The sequence below is a fragment of the Limulus polyphemus genome, unplaced genomic scaffold, assembly GCF_000517525.1.
Source record: "Limulus polyphemus unplaced genomic scaffold, Limulus_polyphemus-2.1.2 Scaffold489, whole genome shotgun sequence".
NCBI classification, from domain to species: Eukaryota; Metazoa; Arthropoda; class Merostomata; order Xiphosura; family Limulidae; genus Limulus; species Limulus polyphemus.
This window is the reverse complement of record NW_013666099.1, coordinates 253747-280764: the sequence shown is the minus strand read 5'-3', so window position 1 is coordinate 280764 and position 27018 is coordinate 253747. Positions and strand designations below refer to the sequence as shown.

The 27018-nt window shown below is 33.8% G+C and overlaps 1 protein-coding gene across 7 annotated transcripts in view; it reads left to right on the top strand.

The window, feature by feature from the left end:
- The window catches only part of LOC106458593, a 56679-nt gene extending 31014 nt beyond the window's left edge, over window positions 1–25665 (top strand). For all 7 annotated transcript variants that reach the window (XM_022384852.1, XM_013918114.2, XM_013918115.2 and 4 more), the window contains exons 3-10: window positions 240–387; window positions 12941–13155; window positions 14146–14316; window positions 16836–16934; window positions 17342–17613; window positions 18922–19210; window positions 19355–22476; window positions 22833–25665. In XM_022384852.1, the coding sequence (XP_022240560.1) occupies window positions 240–387; window positions 12941–13155; window positions 14146–14316; window positions 16836–16934; window positions 17342–17613; window positions 18922–19210; window positions 19355–22476; window positions 22833–22914 (4398 nt within the window). In that variant the 3' untranslated portion in view covers window positions 22915–25665. The remainder of the gene's footprint in view (window positions 1–239; window positions 388–12940; window positions 13156–14145; window positions 14317–16835; window positions 16935–17341; window positions 17614–18921; window positions 19211–19354; window positions 22477–22832) is intronic.
- The last annotated feature ends 1353 nt before the right edge of the window (window positions 25666–27018 follow it).

Genomic DNA, 27018 nt, shown 5'->3' with positions numbered 1-27018 from the left:
AACTATTATACGTGATGTACGTTTTTTGGGGGGTGGTTAATGAAAGTGTTCCAAAATGCAACATTAATTTCTTGACAACCTAATATTTTCACCATATAAAATAAAGAAACCTGTAAAGGAAAAAAAATAATGTTACAAAAGTGTTTGGAAGCTTTAGGTTATATACAAGTGTAAAGAGTTCAGGAATTGTTTTGCTAGTCATTCTTCTTATATGTCATGTTTTATTATGAACTTTGAAGGTGAAGAAAATTGGAGGGGGAGGATTTGGAGAGATATACGAGGGTCTCGACCTAGTCAGCAAAGAATTAGTTGCTCTGAAACTGGAGTCAGCAAAGCAAGCCAAGCAAGTGTTAAAGATGGAGGTGGCTGTGTTGAAAAAACTACAAGGTAAGTTTACAGTTTTATAACAAATATTTAGTTGTTAAACCCATGCCTTAAAATATTATCATACAAGAACTTCAAGGTAAATTAACATTTGTTGTATTTCTGTTTTTATATTAACATAAACTTTATATTTATGACAAGCTTTGAAAACTTTAGTGTAAATCAGTACTTGTTTGCTGTTGTCATACTGTTGTACTTTATAGTACTTCTATTACAGTAGTAGTTGAATTAAATATACCATGAAAATAAAACACGTTTTGATAAAATATTGATACATGTAATGCTGATTATTACACAAAATAATATCCTGTACTTTGAAAAAAAATATTCAGTAATGTTTTACAAATTTTTTTAAAGTATCTCCCTTTGTAAAATCACAGGAGTTTTAGTTTTTCAATTTGAATTCTATTTCGAATTGTTAGTTATGTAATATTTACAAAAAGTTAGAAAAAGATTTGGGAAATCTGCAAAGCTAAATTAGAATGAACATCACTAATTATTTACAAATAATATGCAAGCATGTTTTAAATTTTAAGTATTACTATCATCATTTATTAAACCTTTCAAGAAAGTGATGTCTTTAGGCCCTAGTTTACAGACTATCAAGTGGCCTGACTTATTTAGAATAGCATTATGACATAGTGTTGAAAATGATGGGTATGTTCAGAAATTAAAAAGTAAATTTTTATTATACCCCAGTTTGGATTTAGTGATTATGAAGTATGCTAAAAATAATAGTGCTAAGTCAGTGAAATGGAGTGTGTGTGTATGTATATATGTAAAAATTAAATTTTTTTTAGGTATATTATTATGATACTTTTTTATCATATTTAGTATTCTTTATTGCAATTTTTATTTCTTTTTTAATGTTTTGTGTAACACCTCTGTTAGAAACATGCTATAATTATAGGATTTATATATATTTGAAAATTTATTTTCCAAAAATGGAATATTTGAGAAAAATAAAACATAAATGAATGGCCTTAGATAGGTTGCATTATAAGGTAAAAAGGCCTTATGTTTCACAGCCTTTGTTTTGCTGCAGTTTCTCTTCTACTGTGACTGCATTCACATTGTGTCATTTTTTTGTGCTTGTCAGGTGCCCAGCTCTATGAACATTTTGACTAGCACATCAGCTTCTCAGGACAGAGTGGACACTCCATCCTTCAAAGTTCAGTTGGTTGTGCCTTCAATTCATCTGTTGTTCTCCTGTTGTGTTACCTACTCTGACTGACTGTGATTATCGTTTCTCAGAATATTTTCTGTGTTCTGAAGAATGGTTCCCTGATATCTTGCATAAACAGAATCTTATTGAGGGGTTTGTCATGGGTGATGTGAATTTGTCCAGTCGGGACTCTAACATGTTCCTTATCCTCTGCATTTGTCTTGGGTAATCCATGAATTGCTCCATCTCCCAGTGTCTCTGTTCACCGATTTTTGGGTGTCTAGGGTTGAGATATTTTAAAATGTATTGGAGATTTTTTAAGCTTCAAATTCAGTAGCTATTGATTGCTAAGTTTAATGGACTACATTAGATTTTAACATTCTTCTCTCCAATTGTGGAGTTCTGTTGCAACATTTGTCAGTGTGCAGTCCAGGTAGCATCATAGTTTTCCTAATATCAAATCACTGATCGAAGGTAGGAAACAGTTTGCAGCAACCTACTGTATATTTTTATAATGTGTATGTTACTTATTCATTAATTTATTTTATTTTATTGAATTATTTATTATTATTATTCATAACGTTTTTTCTAAACCAAGTTCCTAGTATAAGCAAGAGTGTTTGTGCTTTTAATGTAAATAAGTTGAAACCAAGAGTGCTAATGCCAGGCTTTAAAATATTTTTATTTGCTATAACCCTAAACCGATGTAAAATGTGGATGGATAGGTAGGTAATTTTTTTTCAAATTGCTTGGAAAAATAATTTCACAAATAACACTAATTCCATGATCACCTAAAACATAATGTGTTAAACCATGAATACAATTACTATAAACATTTATTCTATGAAGAGAATTATAGAAATTTCAAATTCTTTCACAACACGCACTTGCTGGTGGATCTCGATTGACAAAGTTGAATTAACTGACATTGGCAATTTTACAATATTTTCTTCCATTGTACTTCGTTCAAAAAGTAAATCTACAAGTATTTCTCTTCATGTGGATAAGTTTCCAATCGGAATTAATTTGTTTTTATCCTGAGTCTCAATCTGCAAGAACATTTTTTTGGAGACAGATGCACTGAACAGACTTGTTTGCCATGTTGATATATGGTTGTAAATAGTAAATTATCCCCTACTAGGTCATATATTTATTAATTTAGCGTGAAGGGTCTTGACACTACAGTAACAGGACAATCAAATGCAAGCCTGATCTAGCATCAACAATGTGGTGTATTATTGCACAAACTAAACTGAATGATCCAGGTTAACTATTGTATTCTCAAAATAACTCAAAATTAGTTATGATATTTAAAAAGAATATTGATATTTTGAACTACAGTCATTTCTTTTTAATGTAATATAGTTTAATATATATATAATCTAATAAAATTTTTCTTTCTTTTTTTGAAAACAGTGAAGTATAGTATTTTGCTTAACAGTGATCAGGCTTTACCACTGTTCCATTTTACCATCTCACTGATGTTAATGAATAGGCTTACTAAGTTACTAATATAACTTAACTGCTTGATATTATAGAGTAGGTCTAATATTCACTATTGTATTGAGACTATAACAACAGGATAAATAAAAGTAAGCATGATTTAATATAAAATTCACAGTCTAAGTAAACAGATCCAAGCTGACTATTGTATTCTCAGAATAACTATTAATTAATTAGAATATTGAAAGAAATTAAGAAGAATATTAAAAAAAACATAATACTGAGAGCTTTCTGATACGATCACTTAGACCCACTAACAGTTAAAGCTATCCATGATTTGACCACCCTCTATTATGCTACTTTTTGCTCGCCATTAGCCTTGAAACTCCGTGTATACCACATTGTTTACCTGCATAATAGCATGCAAATGAGCATGCGACAATCCTCCACCAATAGGAGTGTGACACACACTCCTATTGCAGCTGATTCCCTCTGTGCAGTTGAACCCAATTCTCACTTTTTGATATCGCATGGCAGTGTTCAGACATTAGTTCACTATGATAATTATTTCACATATTGCATCTTGGCTCATGAATACGTGACTTGGTTTCTCAACTTTAGCTTTAAAAACTTTCTTTTGAATTTGAATTTAATTGTAAAATTTTTGTTTATTTTGTTTACTTCATACATTTTCATGTATTCTCAGAACACTCACTTAATGGTAGTCACATGCTGCATTATGAATTCCCTGTTTCAAATAATGACAACTACGGCTTCAGACATTACCTGGCAACCAACAACCCATTCAATTGACTGCTAGTTCGGCATTATCCACAGAGGATGTTTCAGCCTTAGTACATTGGTAAATGGCTTCTTTCGTGCAGGCTGGAGGATCTCCTGACTGGCAATTGCTCTCCCCTTCACTGGAGATTTGGAACAGGATGAATAGGACTTGGACAGCCTTTCCCCCCTTCCTTTGCCATGCAATCTTTCTTGCAACCTGTAAAAGTGCCTAGACCTTCTTCACCCTTTTTGAAATTAATATCATAGGTATGTTCTGTTTTGTTATTGTCACCCATATTTTATGACCCCTTTCTTTCACTGTTAAATGAAACACCTACTTCTGAGTATTTTGTTCTTTCCCCTTTGCCTGACATCAGGGTTCACGCAGAGCACTTTGTGAATCAATTACGGTCAGGGGTTAGTATGCCATGCTCCCCATGTACAGCCAAAATGTGTGCTTCAGCTTATCATCATTCGGATAATCCTTTTCTGGATGACCAACAGTTGGAATTGGTTCTCCCATTGGGAGTCGGACCCCGACACATCTTTTCATTTTTCACAGCCTCAGTTTGCATGCATTTGTTTATCCTTGACTGCACTTCTATGTTATTTGTCATTCATACACCTTTTGTCTGAGGCTTTCCATCTTTCTCCCTAGGCATTTTTGGTGGAAGCTTATACCTTACTCCTTACCACTTTGTAGAGATTGTCCTCTTCAACATTTCTCTACAAATCTAGCTCCTGTGCTGTTGTGATCTCTTTGGATAGGGATGTGCTGTTGATTAATGTGTTTTCCCCCACTCACTTTGTGAGATCTTTGATCAACTCCTTTCCTGTTACTGACTGTTTTTGGAGGGCTTTCTGACTTTTTGGAGTCTCGGATGGAATCCACACATTTACACACATTCCTGTCTTCCCTGACCTTTTGTTCGTCTCAAGTTTCTCCTGCTCCAGTTCCTTTTCCCCCAACTTCTCCTCCCTCTCCCTTACCTGTTCCACCTTCTCTGACTGCTTTGTCGCAAAGTACCAATATTCACAGACATCCCCCACACCGACAATGATACCAGTGACTATTCCATAGGTTCCAGGCCAGACTTATTCATTTTGCCAATGTTTGTGAATCCTTTAACATCGATTCTTGGATCATTCAGGTCTTATTGGAAGGACTCTCTTTCCTTTTCCTCACTCTTCCTCCGATGTCTCTGGTCCCTGTTTCCTTTCCCTTCTCCAGATCCTGTTTCCAGCCAGCATCTCACAGCAGCAATTCACAATCTGATTGTCAAGGGTGCCGTAGAACAGGTTTCTCCTGCTCTATTGGATTCTATTTCCAACTTTTTTGGTACCCCAAAAGACCTCATTCTCTGGATGTTCCTCGATTCACCATACCCGTCACTCTGATGGGCATTTACTCTGGGTATTTAGATAACAAAGTTCAATGTATCAGATGCTTACCTTCACATTCCTATTGCCCAAGCATCCCACCATTATCTTCATTTGGTTTATGAGAATCATGCATATCAGTTCCGTCCTCTTCATTTCTAGCTTGCATTGGCTCTATACATTTCCGGCTGGGTACTCACGTCTTTTGCCTGCCTTCTACATGCTTATGAGCTCAGATTCCACTGCTACATTGATGACTAGCTTCTTCTAGCTCCATCACTCACAGAACCATCCAGTCACATATTCTTCTCTGGGAAGCTGTTCACGTAGGTTGGATTATCAGGGCGGAGAAGTCCATATTCACCCCAACTTAATATCTTGTTCATCTTGGAGTGTTCTTCAATTCTTGTCTCAGTCGAACCCAGCCTTTTCCCTTTGACTGCATACTATTGAGCTGTCGATTCACAGAGGATCTATTATCACTGTCTCTCCCTTCACAAGAAGTTCTTTTGTTTTTTGAGAATTGTGAGTCTTTAAAGGCCTTTATTCCACTAGACCATGCTCACATGCTTCCTCTTCAATAGATACTACAGATCAGTGGAACATCAACAGGGGCCCTCTGAATTTCCCGATTTTCCTTCCTCCTTCCCTCTATATGGTTAGATATAGACAACATGACAGTGGGAGTACCTCTTCCTCCTCTTCGTCCAGATATACACCTGTTTACAGATGCTTTACAATCAGGCTGGGAAGCTTACTACAATGCCAAAGAGATCTTGAGTTATTGGTCTCAGTAAAAATCCAGTCTTATCAATTTATTGAAACTCCATGCTGTACATCAAGCAGTGGTTCATTTTCTGTCAGATATGTGGGGCATGAAGGTAATGATTCATTCCAACAACTTGACAGTTGTCTCTTATATCACTTAGCAAGGGGTACTCCATCCATGTCTCTATGTTTTCACACTTTGGACCTCCTATTCTGGGCTCACAGCCATCAAATTCATTTGCTGGCTTGTCATATCCCAGGTGCTTTCAATCTTGTTACAGATTGTTTGTCCCATCCCAACAAGATGGTACCCACGGAGTGGTCCCTCGACCCACAAGTCTTATGCTAGTTATGCACTCACTTCCTTTGCTGATAAATGCTCTCAGCTATCAGCCAGGATTGGCCAGACCTATTCATATATGCATATCCTTCCATTCGTCTTTTACCCAGATTGACTTCCATAATACACTCCACGTCAGGTCCATTCTGGTCCACACAACCATGGTTTCCAATGCTTTCCCCTTTACAAGTGTCTCCTCCTTTACCTCTTCCCCTTTCCAACCTCATTTGGCAGTGCTGCATCCCACCATTTCCACACTCTGGCTTTGAGCTTGGCTTTTGTCTAGTCCCTTGCAAGGGATTCTAGACTTTCCACAAAAGTAGCATCTCTTATCTCTCATATGTCCACCCCTTGTCTATGTCTGTGTACCAACGTAAGTGATGTGTATTTTGATGTTGCCATGTATTTTCCTTCCTTATTATTTCCCATTTGTTTTGGTCTATGCATCTACAACATTCTTCTCATTCCACTCAATTGCCAGATTGGAATCTCACTATTGTCCTCCATACCTTTTCCCTTCTTTCCTTTGAGCCTTTATCTTCCTGTTTCTTATATCATCTCTCCTTGAAGACATACTTCCTACTTCTTTTAGCTTGTGAAAGTCAGCAGTCAGACGTATTTGCCATTGATGTACATCACATCCTGTAACACCGAACCTATGCCCTCTATTCCAATTGTTCCTTCCTTCTCAAAACCTTGGCTGCTCAGGAGGGCAGTTTCACCTTCACTCCCATGGCTCTCATGGCCCCTTTCTGTGGCTCCTGATCTTGTTTGTCTATCCACTGGAATCCATACATTTCATGTGACCTTTTTCTCATTACCTAACCGGATGTATTCGTCAAGTCATTCATATTGCATTTTCTTCCTTATCTTATGAATCCCTTCAACTCTTCAGTGTCACATTTCATCAAATCTGTCACCTCACCATCTTCTTGACTGTTCATTTCCATCGCCACTTTAGGAGATAATCCAGGCCGGCATGTGGACTATTCCCCACACGGCTCTAGACCTGACTGCATAACTTCCAGTGACATAGGTGAAGAAGTATGTGCCGATGATATCACTGGCAAAGGACTTTGTGTTGGTATTGTCACTGACACTGGAATCGACAAAGATGATGAAATTGTTGGAATTGTAGCACAACGATAATTTGTGACTAAAGCTTGTTGTGGTTCTGCAACTTTCCTGACATGGCTTAAATCCCTCTTGTAGCAAACTTCCTCATCAGACTGTATGGTGACCTGCCTGCCACGATTGGGAGTTACATCGTGTGGTTTGTGTTCAAAGGTTGTCGACAATTTGTCCGTCTTTTTCTGCTGCAGTAACCTACCCTAATCTTTGACTCTCCACCCCTCAACTTTTCAGCATTTAACTTTTCCTTGCTTCTTTTGTCAGATACGTGTTTACGCAAATTTGTGACTGTCTTATCTACTATAACTTGAGGTAACTTAGTTCTAAGCTGCCTATTAAACAATAAATCGGCTGGTGACTTTCCAGTTGTTGTATGCAGTGTGATACAGTAAACTAACAAAAATGTATTTAATGAATGTAATCAATTATCACTCCTAGCATGTGCTGTTTGTATGGCTCTCAAAATTGATTTTGTCTTTCCACTTCCTCGTTAGCTGATTAATATAGTGGAGTCACTCTTTGATGATTGATTTCATCATCTGTCATGTATGTTCTTAAAGCATCTGAAGTAAACTGTCTTCTGTTGTTTGTCTGTACTATTTCTGGTAGACCATCATGGGCAAACATACTATCTGAATTATCTAGAAACTTCTCTGTAGTGATAGATTTCATGAGAGCTAGTTCTACAACTATGAGAATACTTTCTTCAGTTTGAAAATGGTCCTAATAAATCTGCTCCTACATGTTGCCAAGGGTGCTCTGGCAAAGGAGTGATCTGTAATGGTTCTGGTTTTGACAACGGACTGACAACGTGACATTAATGACAAGTTTTACATAAATTTTCAACTTGTTTATTCGTAACCTAGCTTTAGTCTTAACAATGCCCTGATGGCCTTCATGCACTAAAGTAATAACTTTTGAGGTATAACTAATTTAGAACCATGTAACACTAACTTACCCAAACATGTTAGTTCAGGAAATACCATCTTGTATAACAATCTTGCATTATCTGTAGCATCTACTTGGATACACTTCCACAAATTAGTTAAATCTAGATCATCAGCAGAGATTTGTTCTACTTGGTGATTTGTGAGCACTTTAGGTACTGCAGATTTTGCAACAGAATAGATATACACTTCCACAACATTCCATGAATTATCTATCATGACATTTTGAGACAATGAATCTGTGGCTTTCTGTCAACCTGGTTTATACTGTACAGTGAAGGAATAAGGTTGCAAACACAAACCCTACTATTCTATGCATGAATGAGGGCTTTGATTTTTGCGAGTAGATGAACTCAAGTGGCTTATGATCTATGATCAATTTGAACAAAGTCTTCTACAAATAGAAATGAAAACATTAACATGCCTGAACAAGTGATAGTGCCTCTTTTTCAGTTTGAGAATAGCACTGCTCAGCATCTTATAAGCTATTACTAGCATATGATATGACTTTGAATTGACCATGTTGTTCCCGAGTTAAAATGACCCCCAGACCCACTGGGCTTGCATCACAGATTACTTGGGTTTTAGTGTTTGGATCTAAATATGCCAAAAATTCTGTAGGTGCCATTTTTTTATTTTAATGCATCAAACGACTTCTGTTGTTAGTCACTTCAAACAAACCTAATGTTTTTGTGTGTTAACCTACACAACAGTTATGGAAGTGTAGCTAAACCTGGAATATAACGAGAACAGAAATTAACTAAGCCTAGAAAACTAAGAACTTCCATTGGCATTTCCAGAATTTTTGTGTCTTTGACAGCTTGAATACAAGTAGCATTTGGACCAATACCTTTTTTGGTTAACAAGTGTCCCATGAACACAAGCTGTGAAAGTCTGAACTATGGCTTATCTTTGTTTAGGATCAAACCTTTCTCTTTAAGCTTCTAATTATGCTCACTGTGAGTATGCCTATATACGATAATATTGTTTGAGATATTCTCAGCACCTTCACATCCCTGCAAACTTTGCCTAATGATGTGCTGATAAGTTTCGGGAGCTGAACAAATACCGAACATAAGTCATTTATAACAGTAAAGATCTTTATGAGTTACATATGTTGTGATCTCTCTAGAATTCTCACTGAGCTCAATCTAATGATAGGCTCAATAGAGATCTTAATTTACCAATGTCACCAAAACATTCAGGGTATTTACTCAGAATACCGTCAATATTGGACTCCGTGCCAATGGACAGACAGTGTTGAAAGCCCATATTCAATGCACCTAATTGTAGTGCAGTGTTACGGCCTAAGAAAGATTGACCAGCACCTTTAGCTATGAAATACTCAACTCTAATCACTTTGCTATCTGCAGGTTTAACAAAAATTTCCGAGGTTTAACTTCCATACACATAGAGGTTTTTGTGAGCGAAATCGGGTGTGCATGAAATACCACGTTGTCTGAGATAATTCCAGACACTTTCATTTACAACATTACAACTCACACCCAATGCTTATAGACAAAAACACATTCCTCTGCTGACAACTCTGTACCATCATGCAAATTATAATCAGTCACATAATTCACCTTTTTTATTACAAGCAGAATAGTTATCCTGTTTTGAAAAATTCTTAGTCCTGCACATGGCAGCGAGATGCCCTTGAAAATGACATTTATTGCAAACCTTGTCTTTAGCCACATGGCAATTGTGAACTTTGTGATTTGTATAACCACAGCAGTAACAATGAACTGGTGGCCTTCCTTTGGCACAAAAGTCTGTTTTATGTATTGAAGAAGAACGCAGCCTTGATGTACTGTGCTTATCACGCGAGCTCACTGTTTTTCTGGTTTCTACTCCATTATCTTCTATCCAGGCTGCCTGCTGGTTTACTATTTTTGCTGCTTGACTGATCTCTAACACTATTTTTAAAGTCAGACCTTCTTGTCTCTACAAACTTGTATGTAAGTTGTAAGATTTACACTTATCTATAACTTGTTCCCTGACCATGTCATCATTTAAATCTCCATATTCACATGATAAAGCTGCCTGGTAGGTATCTCCCGTGTCTGTGAAGGGGGAGAAAATGTCATGGCATGAAGGTCTGATTACATGGAGAAGTAAAGTCCTTTTCTACCCCGTGAACTGCTCTTTCCAGCATTTCCACCATTGAGAAATACTGCTTTAGTTCAAGCAGTCAAAGCTCAATAGAAGTCAAATTTAATATTTTAGACATAGTCGGCTAGAAAGTCGATTCCCATCCTCATCCCAAATGTAATATTTTCTCAGTAACAACTTTCTCAAACACACACACACATACTCGACTTTTTATTTCTCCAACTAATTTCTCCCCGCGGCAGGAAAACTTTCTTATATAATCAATAGTGGCACTAGTGGTGCAAACAAAATATTTTGTATAATTGGTACAGAATAACATTATGAATAAAATACAAAATAATGCGGATATTAGAGATCCCAAAAAAAGTGGTCATTCATCTTTAATTAGTTGATAATTCAGGCTTTATTTGTTAATTGTTTTTCATTTCGATGAATAAAACAATTTGTTCTAAGCTGATATACATATTTGAAAGTTATATACCTAGATGATAGTTAAATTATTTTTTAAGTTATGCTACATTTCCATACTGTGACTTCAGACTTAATATACATGTTCCATTAATATTAAACTAGTTAAATTTCACAGCTTATATATGGTAATAACATTTGATTATCATACTTTCCATAGTCTACCTGCTGAACTCTATTAAGCTTTTGGCATATATAGAGTCAATGTTAATATGAAACTTTATTGCTCAAAGTCATAAGCTAATAAGCTACAGTGTTTTTTTAAAGTTATCTGTGTCTTTGAACTATATGAAGCTATAAAACTATACTAAAGAAACACTTAAAAACAACAGTTTAAACCAATTACATAAGGCATGTTCTTGTTGTCTTTATGGATAGAGAAAGTTAACAGTTTATACAGAGTAGTTTCTAGCTGTCTATAATTTGAGAATGTGAAATATTTCCATACTGTGACTTCAGACTTAATATACATGTTCCATTAATATTAAACTAGTTAAATTTCACAGCTTATATATGGTAATAACATTTGATTATCATACTTTCCATAGTCTGCCTGCTGAACTCTATTAAGCTTTTGGTATATATAGAGTCAATGTTAATATGAAACTTTATTGCTCAAAGTCATAAGCTACAGTGTTTTTTTAAAGTTATCCGTGTCTTTGAACTATATGAAGCTATAAAACTATACTAAAGAAACACTTAAAAAAAAAGGAGAAAATATTAAGTTGTTTTAAAATATCGTAAGACAGTTTATATCATAGTGTTTGTGTGACCGATTTAAAATATCAACTGTATCATCTCTTTGAATCAAAGCTTATTTTAGTTGAGTGATGTACTTTCAATTCACTGTTTTCCTACTATAGTGAATAAAGTAACACATTCTTTCAGTGAATGTGTAGCTGACATAGAGGTAATGCACATAAGATACAGTCTTTATATATATAAAATTGAAGAGGACTTGTGTTGAATTAACTCTACATGGTTAACGTATGTGACAACTTACATGAGAATGTTCTTGCTGGCTGTACAGTAAATTCTTTGTGTCTTGACCAAATATTTTGATGTACATTATGTGTGTGTGTGTGTGTGCACAGTTATTCTGCAACCTTACTATAAACTATAATGAGGTGTGGTTCAGTATTAAGCTGAATAATATAAAGTCATTGTTGCAGTGTCAGTATTTGTTTTATGAAGATTCAATAACAAAAAGCTATTTTTTTCCATTGGTTATGAAAAAATGTTCAAAAAGAATATTAAGTTTACATGAAGAATGATGCACAGTAAAATAATCAGCAAAGGGGATTATTCTGTAGATTGCTTTTTGTGTTCTTTGTTGTTGTATTCTCTCTCATATCTTTAAATAAAAATTATTTTGGCAACAAGAATATACATGTGTTTATATGAACATCTTAGGATATCAAAAATTATGAAAACTTGATCTGGCACTTGAAAGTATTGGAGTTTAAATCCAGCATTAAATGTGAAAGTCCTAGTTCATGTATCCGTGGAGAACAAAAAATACAAAAAAATAAATAAAAATGCTCTAAAAGATTGCTCTTAGTGTTGGAAATTTTTTTTTTTCACTATCATATGGTCATTTTGCTAATGCCATTCACAATATTTTGATTTTGAATCTTATACTGGATGTCAAATATCTGTTGGAATATTACATCGTTGCAGTCAGGTCATCATATTATTTTAACAAATGTTTGTTCTCTGTCATTGATCAATATGAGTTATGAAAGTATTTCTTTTATAGGCTCTTAGTTTTCTCAGGAATTAAAGGTTGGAAAAACAGTTCTGAGAAAATGAAACGTAACACGAGGGAAAAAAGTAATTTACTCTGCACTTAAAAGCCAATAGAAACCTCACAGTGTTTATATCTTAAAACTAGGTTGCGATTTGTTTTTATATCACTAAATGGGCTATAATTAAAGTATATATGCTTTCTACCATCCTGCTTATAATTCACTCATAAAAGAATTGAAAATTGTTTTTTTTTTTTTGTGATTGTAGGCAAAGATCACGTTTGCAGATTCATTGGCTGTGGCCGTAATGATCGTTTCAACTATGTGGTGATGCAACTTCAGGGTAAAAACCTTGCAGAACTTCGACGGAGCCAACCCCGTGGAGCTTTCAGCCTAAGTACTACACTTCGCTTGGGGCTGCAAATTTTGAGGGCCATAGAAAGTATTCATGAAGTGGGGTTCCTTCACAGAGATGTTAAACCAGTACGTTTTGTTACACAATCATGTTAAGTAATTGAACTTTAGAACTTTTATTCTTTGGCACTTAATACATACCTGCATATTAATCAGTAATCCTTGAGGATTTAAAGCAGCAAGGGAACATTTCAGGATATGTCCACATTGTTAAAAGAGGAATCTTTTCTTTACTCATGCCTTTTCAGAGTAACAGTAGATAATAAAGATATTCACCCCATCATTTGGGCAACCCAAATCTAGGGTTTCATTGCCCATCTGCTTGCTAACTGTATTCAACATTCTATAAAGAAGTAAGGTATTATTTGGGATGTAGATAATCTGGTTTTAAAATCCCACTAGATGGAATGATATCAGTGCTACTCCAGTGTCATGTTTCAAAGTATATTTTATGAAAGTGTTAGGGATATCATTTGTGGGGGAAAGGAGGAACAATTACCCCCACCCTCCAAAAAGATTAGAAAAAATGTCAGAAGAGTACTAATTAGTTACTTTTATTGTATAGCCTGTAAAGCTGTAGTAAAGTCCAATATCAATCCACATATCATTGCATTTTCACTGAAGAAAAATCATCCATGAGAATCCTCATCCCAGTTTAAATTTCAAATGGCCTGTTGAGATATTGAGGTGATTGAAAAGTAAATTAGTAAGGCCAGTGAAAGATATCGTTGGAATACCAATATAAATAAAGGATACTTATGATGAGTAAAGAACAACCTCAACATGAACGTTGTTCAATTTCCAATTCTTACACATTTGGACAAGACACCATTCTCTAACAGAGATATACTGTTTTCCTTTAAGTGAAAATGTTAGTATTTTTTGGGAAGACGTTAAACATACATCTTTGGTGTAACTTTAAAATCTAAATAAACCAAATCTTTGTACAACTCATGTTGAACTTTAATCATATGTAACAGTTATATAACTGCCAACTTTAAATTCTGTAAAGACAGATATTTAGAGCCATAATAATAAAAGTATATTAAACATCAACAGTCCAACTTTTCCATGGGACGCCAATCTCAGAGCTGTCGAAAAGTTTACATGTTAGATTTTGGACTGGCACGACAATATGTAACAGCATCAGGAGAGGTACGTCCTCCTCGAGCAGCAGCAGGATTTAGAGGAACTGTGAGATATGCTTCCATTAATGCACACAAAAATAAAGTAAGTAAATTGATTTTTTCTACAAAGTACTTTTATTACAATTTGTGTGTGTGTGGTTTTTTCTTAATTTCTCATGTGTTCCATTTTTTACTTTACAAATTTTGTAAACATTCTGTCTTTTATTGATGTAACCTTATCTTTTTTTTTATTAAGGCATTTCTTCATTTTTTCTTGATGATTTTTTGTGTTTTGTATTTTTTTTCCAACTGTTACTTTGATTTTCCTTTATTATAATATTTTAGATTTGCAATATATATAATTTGTTCATATAAACTGAATTCCAAGTTTCTATACTAGTTAGCACTATAAGGTTATCCACATACTTCCAAAAATATTTTGTTTAATCTGACATAATTTTTTAATTATCTACCTTAAATTATGTATGTTTTAAGGTCACTTAATATTGATATTTTTGTTATAAATGATACAGTCTCTGCTTCTGCTTAAAACAAACCCCCGAGTTTTTCACACTGAGGCAAATGTTATCTGGCAGTAAACCTCAACAACAAAATGTATAGCCAGAAAGGTAAAGAATAACTTTAAATATGTACAAATAAGCAGTTTAACTCACACAATAGTGAGATGATTGATTTTGGATCAAAACATTTGACTACTAGAAAAAAGAAACATTTTATTGTTTAACTATGTTATTACGAGTAGGTTAAAGTAAGCATATCACGACTTTTTACCTTGTTACATTCAGAATTTAATTATGTTATTTTTTTTATCAATGTGTACAATAAGCCTGTCATAAAAAATATAGTTACTGAATAAAATTTTAATATTATATGTAAGTTTTAGTTCTGCAGTTTCAAAAGGAAATGTGTAAATAAATTCTCAATCTCCCTTTATATATGTATCGTGACATTTGTTCTCTCCAACTTGCCCATTCTTCATTATATTCATCTCTCCTCTCTGATGTCCTGAGTTTAACTTGAATTACTTATTATAGTATAGATATTACTAAGGCATAATCCAATTTTCATAGCCTTCAGTCTTCTTTGTTTATAGAGACATAATCTAGAAAGTCAGATCCACTTGCCTATCACATCTTTTCCACAAATTGCCAGTAATTTTCTCTGAGGTTTGGTATTACATAATTTATAACCAATAGAAAAATAAAGTTTTAATTTACCAAATGACACATAATGCTGCCTTGTTATTAGTACAGGTTTTCAGTTATTTCGCTTACAGATGGAAAGTTGCGATCTCCAAGTTCAAATCAAATAGCTAAGGGAGTTATTTTAAGCCAGTTAAAGTATAATAGTTATACTTTTATTATAGGAAGTATAATAGTAACAGCTTATGACAGCTGTCAATATAAGTATGAAATGTTTCAACAGCATGACATAGTTTTTACTTTATGGAAAATGGGGACATTTATTTTAAATACCATCAGAATACATCATGCTGTTTGATACTGTTTTTGTTTGCAAGTTCATCAAACAGATCTCTGATTTAATTATTTTTGTTTAATTTTCTGCTTATCGTCAAACATTATTCCAGAGAAAACTTCCTTTACATTATTTATGACAAGTTTGCTTCCATTAGGTTAGTACTGGGTCATTAATTCAGGAATCTGATGCAAATTATAGATCCTTTGTTTTTACAGTAACAATAAGTCATGATCCTGGAAGACTGACTTTGTAAATATATTATAAGGAAGGAAACAGATGAACTTAATTGGATATGTCTTGGAATTAGGACATTTAATTGTTATATTTGTCTTTGTGACCTTGCCAGGTAGAAGGACAATATTTATGCAAGTCAAAATTCAGAAACATGTCAAACTAGAGCTCTTTTTCATGTATAAAATCCATTAGTTCTTAAATTGTATCTTATCTTTCTTCTACTACTAAAAGTGTTTAAATTTTTAATTTGATAACATGTAATTCTTGCAAAACTTCAGCCTTAACTAGATAATATGAAAGCCAAATTTTCTGTCGTCAATCTGTACAAAAAGAAATGTTTACTCCAATTTTTATTAAACTACAATTCTGTATTTACAGACAGTACCAGCTGGTGGAAAGTTATAGTTAATGGAACTAAATAAGACAAACTTTAAAGACTTTGAACATTTATTTAGGCTGAATGTAGTTAACCGTCACTATTTGACACTAATGTTTAAGAACCTAGAATAATGTTTTTTGTTTAAATGAATGTTTGTCATTTGAAAATACAAAGATTTCTTAAAGTATTCTCATTCAAGTCATTATTCCATTTTTTTATCATGATCAAAAGAACATCACAGAACTGAGGATATTTTTTCTTACATAGTACTGTAATATTTCAAGCACAGGGTAATAGCATCAGTACAGCATATCGGGCAAATAGTGTAAGGAGATTATGTTAATGTTTGTTAGTATTTAGTATAAAATCCTAACATTTTTAGAAGATTGTACTGAATGTTTGAATATCCATGACACTTTCAAGCCCTATATGATTCACATAATAGACTATTTTACTTTTAAAGTTAGGTTATTGTTTCTACAAGTATTATTTAATCTTTCGTTTTACAGGAGATGGGTCGCCATGACGACTTGTGGTCTTTGTTTTATATGTTAGTTGAATTTGTGAATGGCCAGTTGCCATGGAGAAAGATTAAAGATAAAGAACAGGTGAGTGTGTTTAATGGTAGTATAGGTTTGTAATGTAAGTAAAGACTGATAAACGTTATAGTTAATTGTGTAATAAACTTAAACTGTTGAATTGGCAAAAATGTGCAATATCGTTTGGAAGTTTATTGGATTCTAATGAGAATGAAAATTGGCATGTTATCACATGTGACTGGGAAATAGTTAAAATCTTATAAATTCTTAATATTTTTGGAGGTTTTCAATACTTACATAATTTATAACATTTTAACAAGATTTCACTTTACAAAATATAATTTTTATTGAAGGAATGTCAAATGACGAGTTGAAAATACTTATAAGAAGAGTTTTTTTTGTTTTGTTTTTTATTGTTCTATGAATTCCCTATATGTCTGTTATTGTGAAAAACTTTAACATTATTCTTCCTTTAGGTTGGTGTGATGAAAGAAAAATATGATCATCGTCTTCTTCTGAAACACTTGCCATCAGATTTTCGGCAATTCTTGGATCACGTTGGAAATCTAGACTATTATCAACGTCCAGATTACAATATGCTTGCAGGGCTCTTTGAAAGATGCATGAAACGACGAGGTGTGAGAAGCAGTGATCCATTTGATTGGGAGAAAAACTACACAGACAATTCTACCACCACTACTACCACAACCCCACCACCTGCTATCATCTCCAAACCTGTTCTCCCAGAGTAAGTTAAGTTGTAGTTATTGCACAGATGTACTAAAATTATGTGGCTTGAACTACATGCTTTAAGAAAATATATTACATACATGTTAGTGATAAGTAGAAAAACTGCTAATCTTTTATGTGTCTTTATGTATAGGTAGTATTTTTCTTCATTCAAAGTAGATTTCATATGATTATGCATTGAGATAGTTTTATTACTAACTGGTATTTGGGTAATCCCATGCACACTGTTTTTTGTTTGTTTACCGTTTTTGTAATTTAAATTTTGTGAAAGTGATAAAATTAAATCGAAACTGAAAGTAACTCTTTATGAAAAATAAAAGGACTATCAAAAAGTTATAGAATCCAATTAGTATTTCATGTGGCACTTTTTTTTGTTTTTTTTCATCTGTAAATGTCATCTATGATATTTACTATATATTTACAGGTTAATCAATAGGTATATGTTTGATTGAAAACATTGTACAATCTTTTTTAAGGCTGTTGTGCAATAAAATATTTTTGTGATATATTTCTTATGATTTTAAAAGGGATTTGAATAGAATTTTGTCTGTACATATCTAAGCAGTCTTCTTTAAGGTTTAGTTAATGTTCCATTGCAGATCTTTTGCCATAAGTGGTTGAATATGGTTCAGTAAAATTTCCTGGGAAGATAGTTGCTAAATCCATGTGTGTTCAATTTTTGAAAATTGTCCACAGTTGGACTCATTGGGAAAAATTACAAAGTCTTAAAAGGCAGGAGGAAGTAATAGCATCTGTGATACCCACTGCTGTCAATATATGGTATTGCTGGAGTGAGTATTGGCTTACATGTAGCTACTGGGTTTTTGTAACCCTTGCTGTGAAGATAACTTCTGTTGATATTGTAGAACATTTACAGCTATTTTGCGTGTGTTGGTTTTGGGCACTTGGGCCATGCATAAACTTTTGTTGTTTTTTTACAAGGGAACTGCTTTTCACCCTATTTGCTGTTGACAACAGTATTGGAAATGGTCTTGCAATTTCTCATTGACTGACTTCCCTCCCATCCCATCACCCAGTTATGCAACCTTATAAACATATAGTTAATTCCTGGGATTGATTGGTATGGCTGTTTGTATTCTGTGGTCTTTACTGAGCTGAACCTATGTTTATATGTTGAATTTATTTACAAATGACATTATAGAAATAGTTGGTTTGTATTCTTGGGTATGAATGCATGTATATAGGTCTGTATTTCTTTGAAAATGACAGAAGACAAATTTTTTTTTATAAATTTGTTCTGTCACACTTATTATTCATTAACTAATGTACTATCCTATCTTTGTAGAAATGCTTTACCTGGAACTCATGGTACAGAAAACATGCTAGAAGACAATATAATGGTCAGTTACGAAGATCAAGATGGTTACCATGGTACCAGCAAAGTAAGGGATGAGCAGATGTTACAAAATCGAAAGGTTCAAGTTTTTGTTTCTCCTTCTCTTAACAAAAGTGTTGTTCCTGACAACCTTTGTCATGTGGCAATAGTTCAACCCACTGCTTCAACTGAGAATAACAACAACATAGTTGATAAGGAAGAAGAAGCTGATGTTGAGATGGAGGAACCAGTAGTTGAAGTAAGACCATATCAGAAGTATTGCCCTAAAATAGTTTTTTTGGTTGCTGTATTAAATTTAGAAAAAAGGAAAACATTTTTATTGAAATTATAAATCGGGGATAACAAAAGTAAAGCTAAACATTTTTCTTTTGTTTGTTTACAGAAAATGGACATTGAAAAGGAAGATGTACAAAATGTTAAAGTACGAGATGAGAGAGATTCTTCATGTCATCATCGTGATATTAGAATGGTTTCTGCAGATGTTCATACTGTCAGTGAGGAGCAAACAGAGGAGAGGCCTAGTTCTAGAAGATTATCCAGATCACGAAGAGATCCACCAAAGCTTCCAATTGGTCCAATTCAAGAACATGAATATATTAGTGAGCGACCAGAAATAAACATGGAAAGTGTCCAAATATGTGATAGTGAAGTTAATCAACAAGAACAAGGTAATCGAGTAGTGGCCACAACACAGAATGAAATGAGTAAGCATGCTCCACAAGTTAACACCCCAGTAACAGAGTTGAATTTAGCACGAGAGACAAGAGAACAGGGTCAGCGCGAACCAAGACATCGGCGGTACCATTCAGGTAGCAGATCTCGATGCAGAGATTACTCCTTCACTCAGTTTGCTGTAGCTGAAGATGATAACATATCAGCTCTGCAGCAAGTCACAAAGGGTGCTGCTGCTGCCATGACTTTGGTTTCAAAGTGGCAGATGTCTTTTGATGACAGTGAAGAAACAGATAATGAGATGGAAGATAATGTTCAAGTGACTTCACCTGAACATAGGTCTATCAAAAGAGATCCTTCAGGTACCTCACTTCACAAGAACCTATCCTCAGTCTGTGTTGAAAATGGAAGAGCACATAATAAAAGATCTTCTAATGAGGAAAAAAGAATAGGAAATCAGTTACCATCTTGTAAAGTGAAAGCAAAAGAAGCAGAGGAAATGAAAGTTCAAGAAAACAAACTTTTATCTCCACAAATGGACCAGCCAAAACAGGAATTAGAGGTTTGTAAACCAAAAGAAAGAAGAAGGCCAGTAAGCAGACAGTTATCTCAACAACCAGCAGACCAATCAAAACAGGAATCTAATATTTGTGAACTACAAAGAGGAAGGAGACCAGTACAACGTTCTCTCTCTCATCCTAGTAAACTTCCTCCAGATATTCCTCTTGATGGAATAAACTTTGAAAATGATAACATTACAAATAATCGGTATGTTAGTTTAGGAGGTCTTCCTATTCCTGGATCTGTACCTCTGGGTCTGCCACGAGTATGGAGTTGCCCTTCATTTTGCTTCCACATTCGCTCTAACCTACAGCCGCCCTTAAAGCAACAAGCCTCATTTGATGAGAATGTCTATGAAGTTGATGTTATGAGGAATGTAGCTGCAAAACAGTCACCTGAACAAAGTGATCATGAAAACAATGGGGAAAGAAGGGCTTCACTTCCATTTATCTGTTTTAATTCTCATGAAAAAGAAAACAGATTTGATGTAGTTGAATCAGAACCTGTGAGTAAAGAGAAGAAAATTGAAAGTATGGGAGCAAAAGGAAAATATAAGACTCCAAACTGCAATGAAAAAAAGGAATTCGTACAAGATATAAAAAGAGAAGGCAAGAGTTTAAAACATATTGATGGATCCAACAAAGAAAATTCTAAATTTGTTCAGAAATCAAACATTCCTCCTTCCAAGGGAATTCTTAAGAAACCAAATGTAGAATGTTTTTCTTCCCGAGATAACTGTAAAGAAGAAAATTTATCAACAAAAAAGACATTCCGAGTACCAGTAGAAGAACCAGCTGAAAATTTCAAGAAAATGCAAATGGAATCACAAAATAAACTTGAACTAGAGACATTAGATAATGATCAAGGACGAGTGCAAGTGGAGGAGCCATCTGTTTACTTTGATGCCCCTTTACCAAAAGAAGATGACTATTTTCATAACTTGCAGGTTACTGAAAACAAAACTTTAACCAAAGAAAAATCAAGTAAGATCTCAAGGGGAAAGATTGCTCAAGCTCCATCAAGGGAAGAGACTGAAGAAGAAATTTCTAGAGAAGAATTTGGTACTCCACCAAAAGAAGATCAAATCCAGCTCTTTGCAGTACCACGGAAAAAGATTTCGGTGATTAGTTTGAATGAACTGCCAGAGGCTTTCCGCTTGCTGGGAATCAAAAGTTCTGATGCCAGTACTTCTAATAATATGAGCAGAGGTACCTCTCCTCCTCCAAATGTTAGTAATGAGTTGGAAAATATTCCTAGTTCTCATGGAGGAAGAAATAAACATTTACCTGCATCAAGACAGAGTTGTGAAGCTTTCCATGAGGTTTTAAAAACAGAGCATTCTGGGAAAGAACTACAAAAAGAAATAGAAATTTTACAAAAACATTGCACAAATCAATTAGCATTGGTGGACAGTAAGAAGATTGGTCAAAGCCATTACTGTAGTCAAATGTCTTCTAGCAGAGAAAGCATGAGTGGGTTAAGTAACCAGGAAAAGCTTGCTTATGTGGGTGGTTCACAAGAAAACCAACCTTCTCGTATTCCTGTTCGCCTGCTTGAGTCACAGAAGGAAAGCATGGAATCAGAAGGTCCTCAAGCTTCATTCCAGGCTCATCAGAGGTTTCTAGATGTTAGTAGAGAACAAAGACGACCTAGGTCAATGATTGAAGGTGGTGTTAGGTGTGTGGCCAATGATGGAGTCAAGAGCTATCATTCCTCAAAACATGCAGCAGTAAGTCCAGAAGATTTAACTAATACTAGTCTAATGTCTGATAGAATCTCAAAAAGTGCACAAAAAGACAGAAGATCTCAGTCTTACAAACAAGGACTCGCCAGTGAAGATATAAGACATGAGCAGATTACTGAATATAATAAGGCAACTCAGCTTAAGAGTTCTGATCACCAGTATACAGATGAAGAAGGCCCTACATTTAGAAGACACAGACAAATCTTGTCTGATAAAGATGAAACTGAACTGAATTCAAAGTTCCAACGAAGACGACAACGTCCGGCCACAATTTGTGAAGAATCTCGCATTCCAGTACCAAAAGGTCGACAAACATTTTTAGACCCTAACACCCACATTTATGAAAACTGCATTTCTTCTGAAAAGACAGCATCAGATAGTCACCAAAGCTCAACCAAGCTTATGCATATCCATACAGACAGATTACTACAGCAGTCATCTCAAAAACCAGTTGTCCTGGGTGCTATTAGTCGTAGTCCTAGACCTCCACCAGGAGATCCTCCCCCAAACAGCTGCGTACCAGCAAGGTTAGTAGTCCCAGTCTAACTTATACTTTTTAGAACTGTAAAGGCTGAGGCATGTTACTAGTTCCAATGAGAGCACCCTGAATATAAATTTTAATAATCTGAGAGTTGCTGATAATTATAAATTTTAGAACTGTAAAAAAACAATGTGAATGAAGACTACATTTTTAATCTCTCAAATTTAGTGCATAAAACCTAAGGTCTTTTGAATTATACAATACAAATATTTATGTAATGTTAGAACTGATTTTCCATTCATCTTTTACATTACCCATCAACAGATGGTATAACTTGCAAGGTTCAACAAACCTTGATCTTCAAAGCTCATGATTTTATTGCTCTTTTTACTTTACTGCCAGACGACGTAGGTATCGACCGCTTTCACCTAGTGACCTTGTAATGACTGGAAGTAATTCTTCTTGTGGAAACTCCCCTGACTGAGATGAGTGACATCAATTTTGGAATTAAAAAAAATAGCCAGCCAGCCTGGCATCAATAGATTTCATTATGGTGGCTGAAACATTATAATTACTACTGCTATTTTTTGTGGAAAAACATTAAGAAGAATGTGGAAAATCTTCTATATATATATAAAGAAACAATTTCTCTACTTATTTATTTTTAACTTGGACATATCTAGTCATGAAGGTGTTTAGGAAGGCTTGTTATTTTCTTGAAAAAAAGTTTCTCTAAATCATTCTAGTCTTTTCATATATTTGGGTCATTTAAATTTGGATATTGTTTTGACAAAAACTTTACTCACCGTGATTTGTGTAAATTAGCTTTCAAATATACATTGCATGTTTTTTTTCTGTACATTTTTTGTTACCAAGAGAATTGGTTTAGATCATTGTAGTGTAAGCTTTAAAAAAGTGGTACTTTTCTTAGTCCTTTATAACTACCAGCTGTTTGACAACATTAGTAATTGCTTGAATGAAAAATCTGTTAGGCATCTTGTATGTAATTTAAGTATCTATGTCACATGGTGTACATATTTGTATAGCTAGTAATGTCTTGCTCTGAGCTCCACAAGTATGGCAGCTACTTCAATTTCAAAATTGTGTTTTGTTATAAACTGCATTGTGTTGTAAGTGATTATTTATTTATCTAAGAGTGGCATTTGAAGAATAATAATACAGGAGTGGCTGCATAATTTAACGTAACAGGCCACCCTTAATATCAACTGTTGACAGCTTTTTTTTTAATGATAACTTTGGTAGAGTTTGGATGTGTTTAGCAAATTTGTTGCACCCAAACTATGCTTGTTTACAGAAAATGTTTGTTATTCAGAAAAAAACATTAAAATATAAGCAATAAAGATTCATTATCTGTCAGCAGACTGAATTTTCAGTCTTTCTTTGAAATATTGGAATTCTTATAGTGGTCAGTGAATAGCTCTAGTCATAATGGCTACCCACTTTTCAAAGCTACGTAATAACATTTATCAGTTCTCTCACCATATTCTTCGCTAAATAAAGGGGAACCTAGTCAAAAATAAAGGATAATTGTCTAGAAATTAAGGCAAACATAAAGCATATTATTTAGAAAAGACAACAAAAAGAACAAAAACTTACACCTGGTAAAGCCAAATAAGTAAATACTCAGTGTTGTACATAAAATGGTGCTTTGTGTAGTAAAATTTATTAATTTGTATATTTAGTAATAGGAGTTTTCTTATTTAAGAGATTAGCTTATGAGTATTAAAGATCAGCATGTGTCATTTTTGTGATATATTTCAATGCATTGGTAAAAATAAGGTTAACCATATAAGTTTCCCAGATAGTTTCTAGTTTAAGAAGAAATATATGAACCCTATTGTGTTTCAGGTGAAATATGAATAAGCATTTAAGGTTTTATATGTTTGTTTACGTATGGAGTGGCAAACTGTGAAGTGTGGCAGAAAAATTCAAAAACACTGATTAAGTTAACATACAGTAAAAGCTTTTAAAAACTTAAAGTAGGATATTTTCTCACAGATAATTCTTTTTTTTTCTCATAAAACACTGCTGCTTACATACTTGTCCCAATGATACTTAAATAAATGCTACTGGACAAGGTACATTCATTGAAGCTATGTGAGTGTAATTAGAGATGGCTGTTTGGAGAGAACAGTTTTTACAGGATTTTGATTTGTTTCATAAAATTACTGTAAGAAGCAGACTTTTAAAACTAAGTGTAAATAGATGCTGTTGTGCATATTTCTCCTTATTCAGTATTATAAAGAACTTTACCAGCAAAGACATTTTTCAAAATATGAATATCTACATGGCTACTTCTTGTTAGCTAATAGACGATGATACACTGATACAATAAAACTAATCTTTCTCAAAAGATGTGTAGACATACACATGTTGCAAGTATTGTGTATATAGTAATAATACTAAGAGGTTGGTGAGCTATTGATCGGTTTTTTTTTGCTAAACTTGCTCATCAAAAAACAGGGGTTTAATAACTTAGCACTAAAACAAAGTAAAAGATGCTGTCATGGTCATATACTCAATATTTTGACTTATTAAAATCTTGCAACAATTAGATAGTTTAACAGAAAGTTAAAGCACCATTTTTCCTCCACATTTTACTGAGCTTTTTGGTTAAAGAAAATGCTATAGTAAAAAAAGAAGTGATTACTTTCTAGAGATGATCTTTTTTAAAAGTATGTTTTCACATAAGATTTTCTGAAGAAAATCCCAATGCAGATTTCACATGTTAGCTAGGGATGTTTATCAGACAACTACTAATGACTACATAATAAAACAGGGCACATCCCTTCTTACGCTAAAATGTTCATTTTCATGAATCACAAATTTTGCAAATGCTCAAATATCATTACCCTAAGGAAGATATATGAGAGAGCATTTCTTTGTAAGTGATGAGAGATCAGGATTTTGGTGTAGGATTTAAACCTGTTAATATTTCAGGATTGTGTTTTAAATGTGACAGAATTGGAAGGTTACTTAACTTTTTTCAGCTTTTGTCAATAAAATTTGCTCCATTTTGAAAACTTCTATGTCCAAATATTTGTTGTTGTTTTTTTTTTGTTTTTTAATTTGTATATAGTTTAAGAGCTAGGAATTGGACTTGTCCTTCCTGTAACAAAGTCTTAAGAATACTTAGATTAAGTCTAGATTTATGAAAAATGAGTTTTTGTTGTAAATGCTGATCATTAAATAAAACATTTTATGTGCCAGGAAAGTCACTTTTATTTTCATGTAGATATAGTAGAGTAAAACCATAAACTCGCAAATTTATCATACACACACTTTGCACTTTAGAAATTAGTTTTATCTGTAGGACAATACCTATAAATTACTCATTAATTCTTAGAATTATTACTAATAATGTTAATGAATAACTTTTAATCTTCACACAATCGAGTTCTAACAATGCTATATTTTTTCAGTTCTATTAGACTAAATAGACATCTTAAACAAATATCTAAAACTCAAAATATTTATAAATTACGAAGCACCAAGAAAGTTGTACTAGAATAAAAGTAGGTTAAAAAAAACGAGTTCACATTTTGATACAAGTATGACTAAGTTTAATATTAGTATTATTTCTTTTCATTTGTTTTATAGTTCTTCGAAACAGGTAAAAAGTTTAAAGAAGCAGAACAGAATTACAGAGATAATGCTCAACTGTATAAACCAGCAAGACAGGAGTCAAGCATACATTCAAGTTCAATAGAAGCATGTGAAACAGACTGGTGATGCCCATCGTCTAGATATCACCATGAAATCCTTCATCAAGAAAAATATCTGATCAGTGGAGCATAATTATGTTCTTTGAAGATAGAAATTAAATGTATGGCATACTTAATATGACACTTCATAAAACACCTGAAATATATAGGACAGCTAATCAAAAACTTTATACTGGTAATTTAACTGTTTAAATGCAGTTTAAGTAATTAGTATTAATATAATAACTGTAATCTGAAACAGTACCACAGGCAACAAATGATACTTTTTTTTATATCTATTACAATAAGTAAAAATTACTATAGTTCTTTATATCTAAGATGATAAACTATAATATTAACGCTATATACAAATATTCTGACCAGTTCACTTACATTAATGAAAAACTTCAGCGATACAAGTCCTTTCTTAAATAAAACTAGTTTATTCTTTCTCAATACACTTAATTTCCACAGTCACTTTAACTTAAACACACTATAATTCACAATGATTCACACACTTTACTTACGGTCACTACCGCGCTTGACTCGATTGTCTGTCTCTATCTCTGCCTGTCTGAAATTGAATTAATTATGTCGCATTATTTGCTTGCTTATATTCTAAAATAGAGGGCAGGTAGAAAAGGCTAGAGTAGCTAGGAAGAGACTTTATCCTTCTAGAAACTCCAGCCCGCATGCTTCCAGAATCGCGTGACTTCCGCTGTCGTAACATTGCCCCTTCCTTAGTATTGTTCATCCCGAACAATAGCCACTTGCATTAAACCAATAACTTAATTAAATGTACATAGTTTACAAACATAAAATTAAAATTCAACAAAGTCTCTTAATTTTACGGGATGTATCTT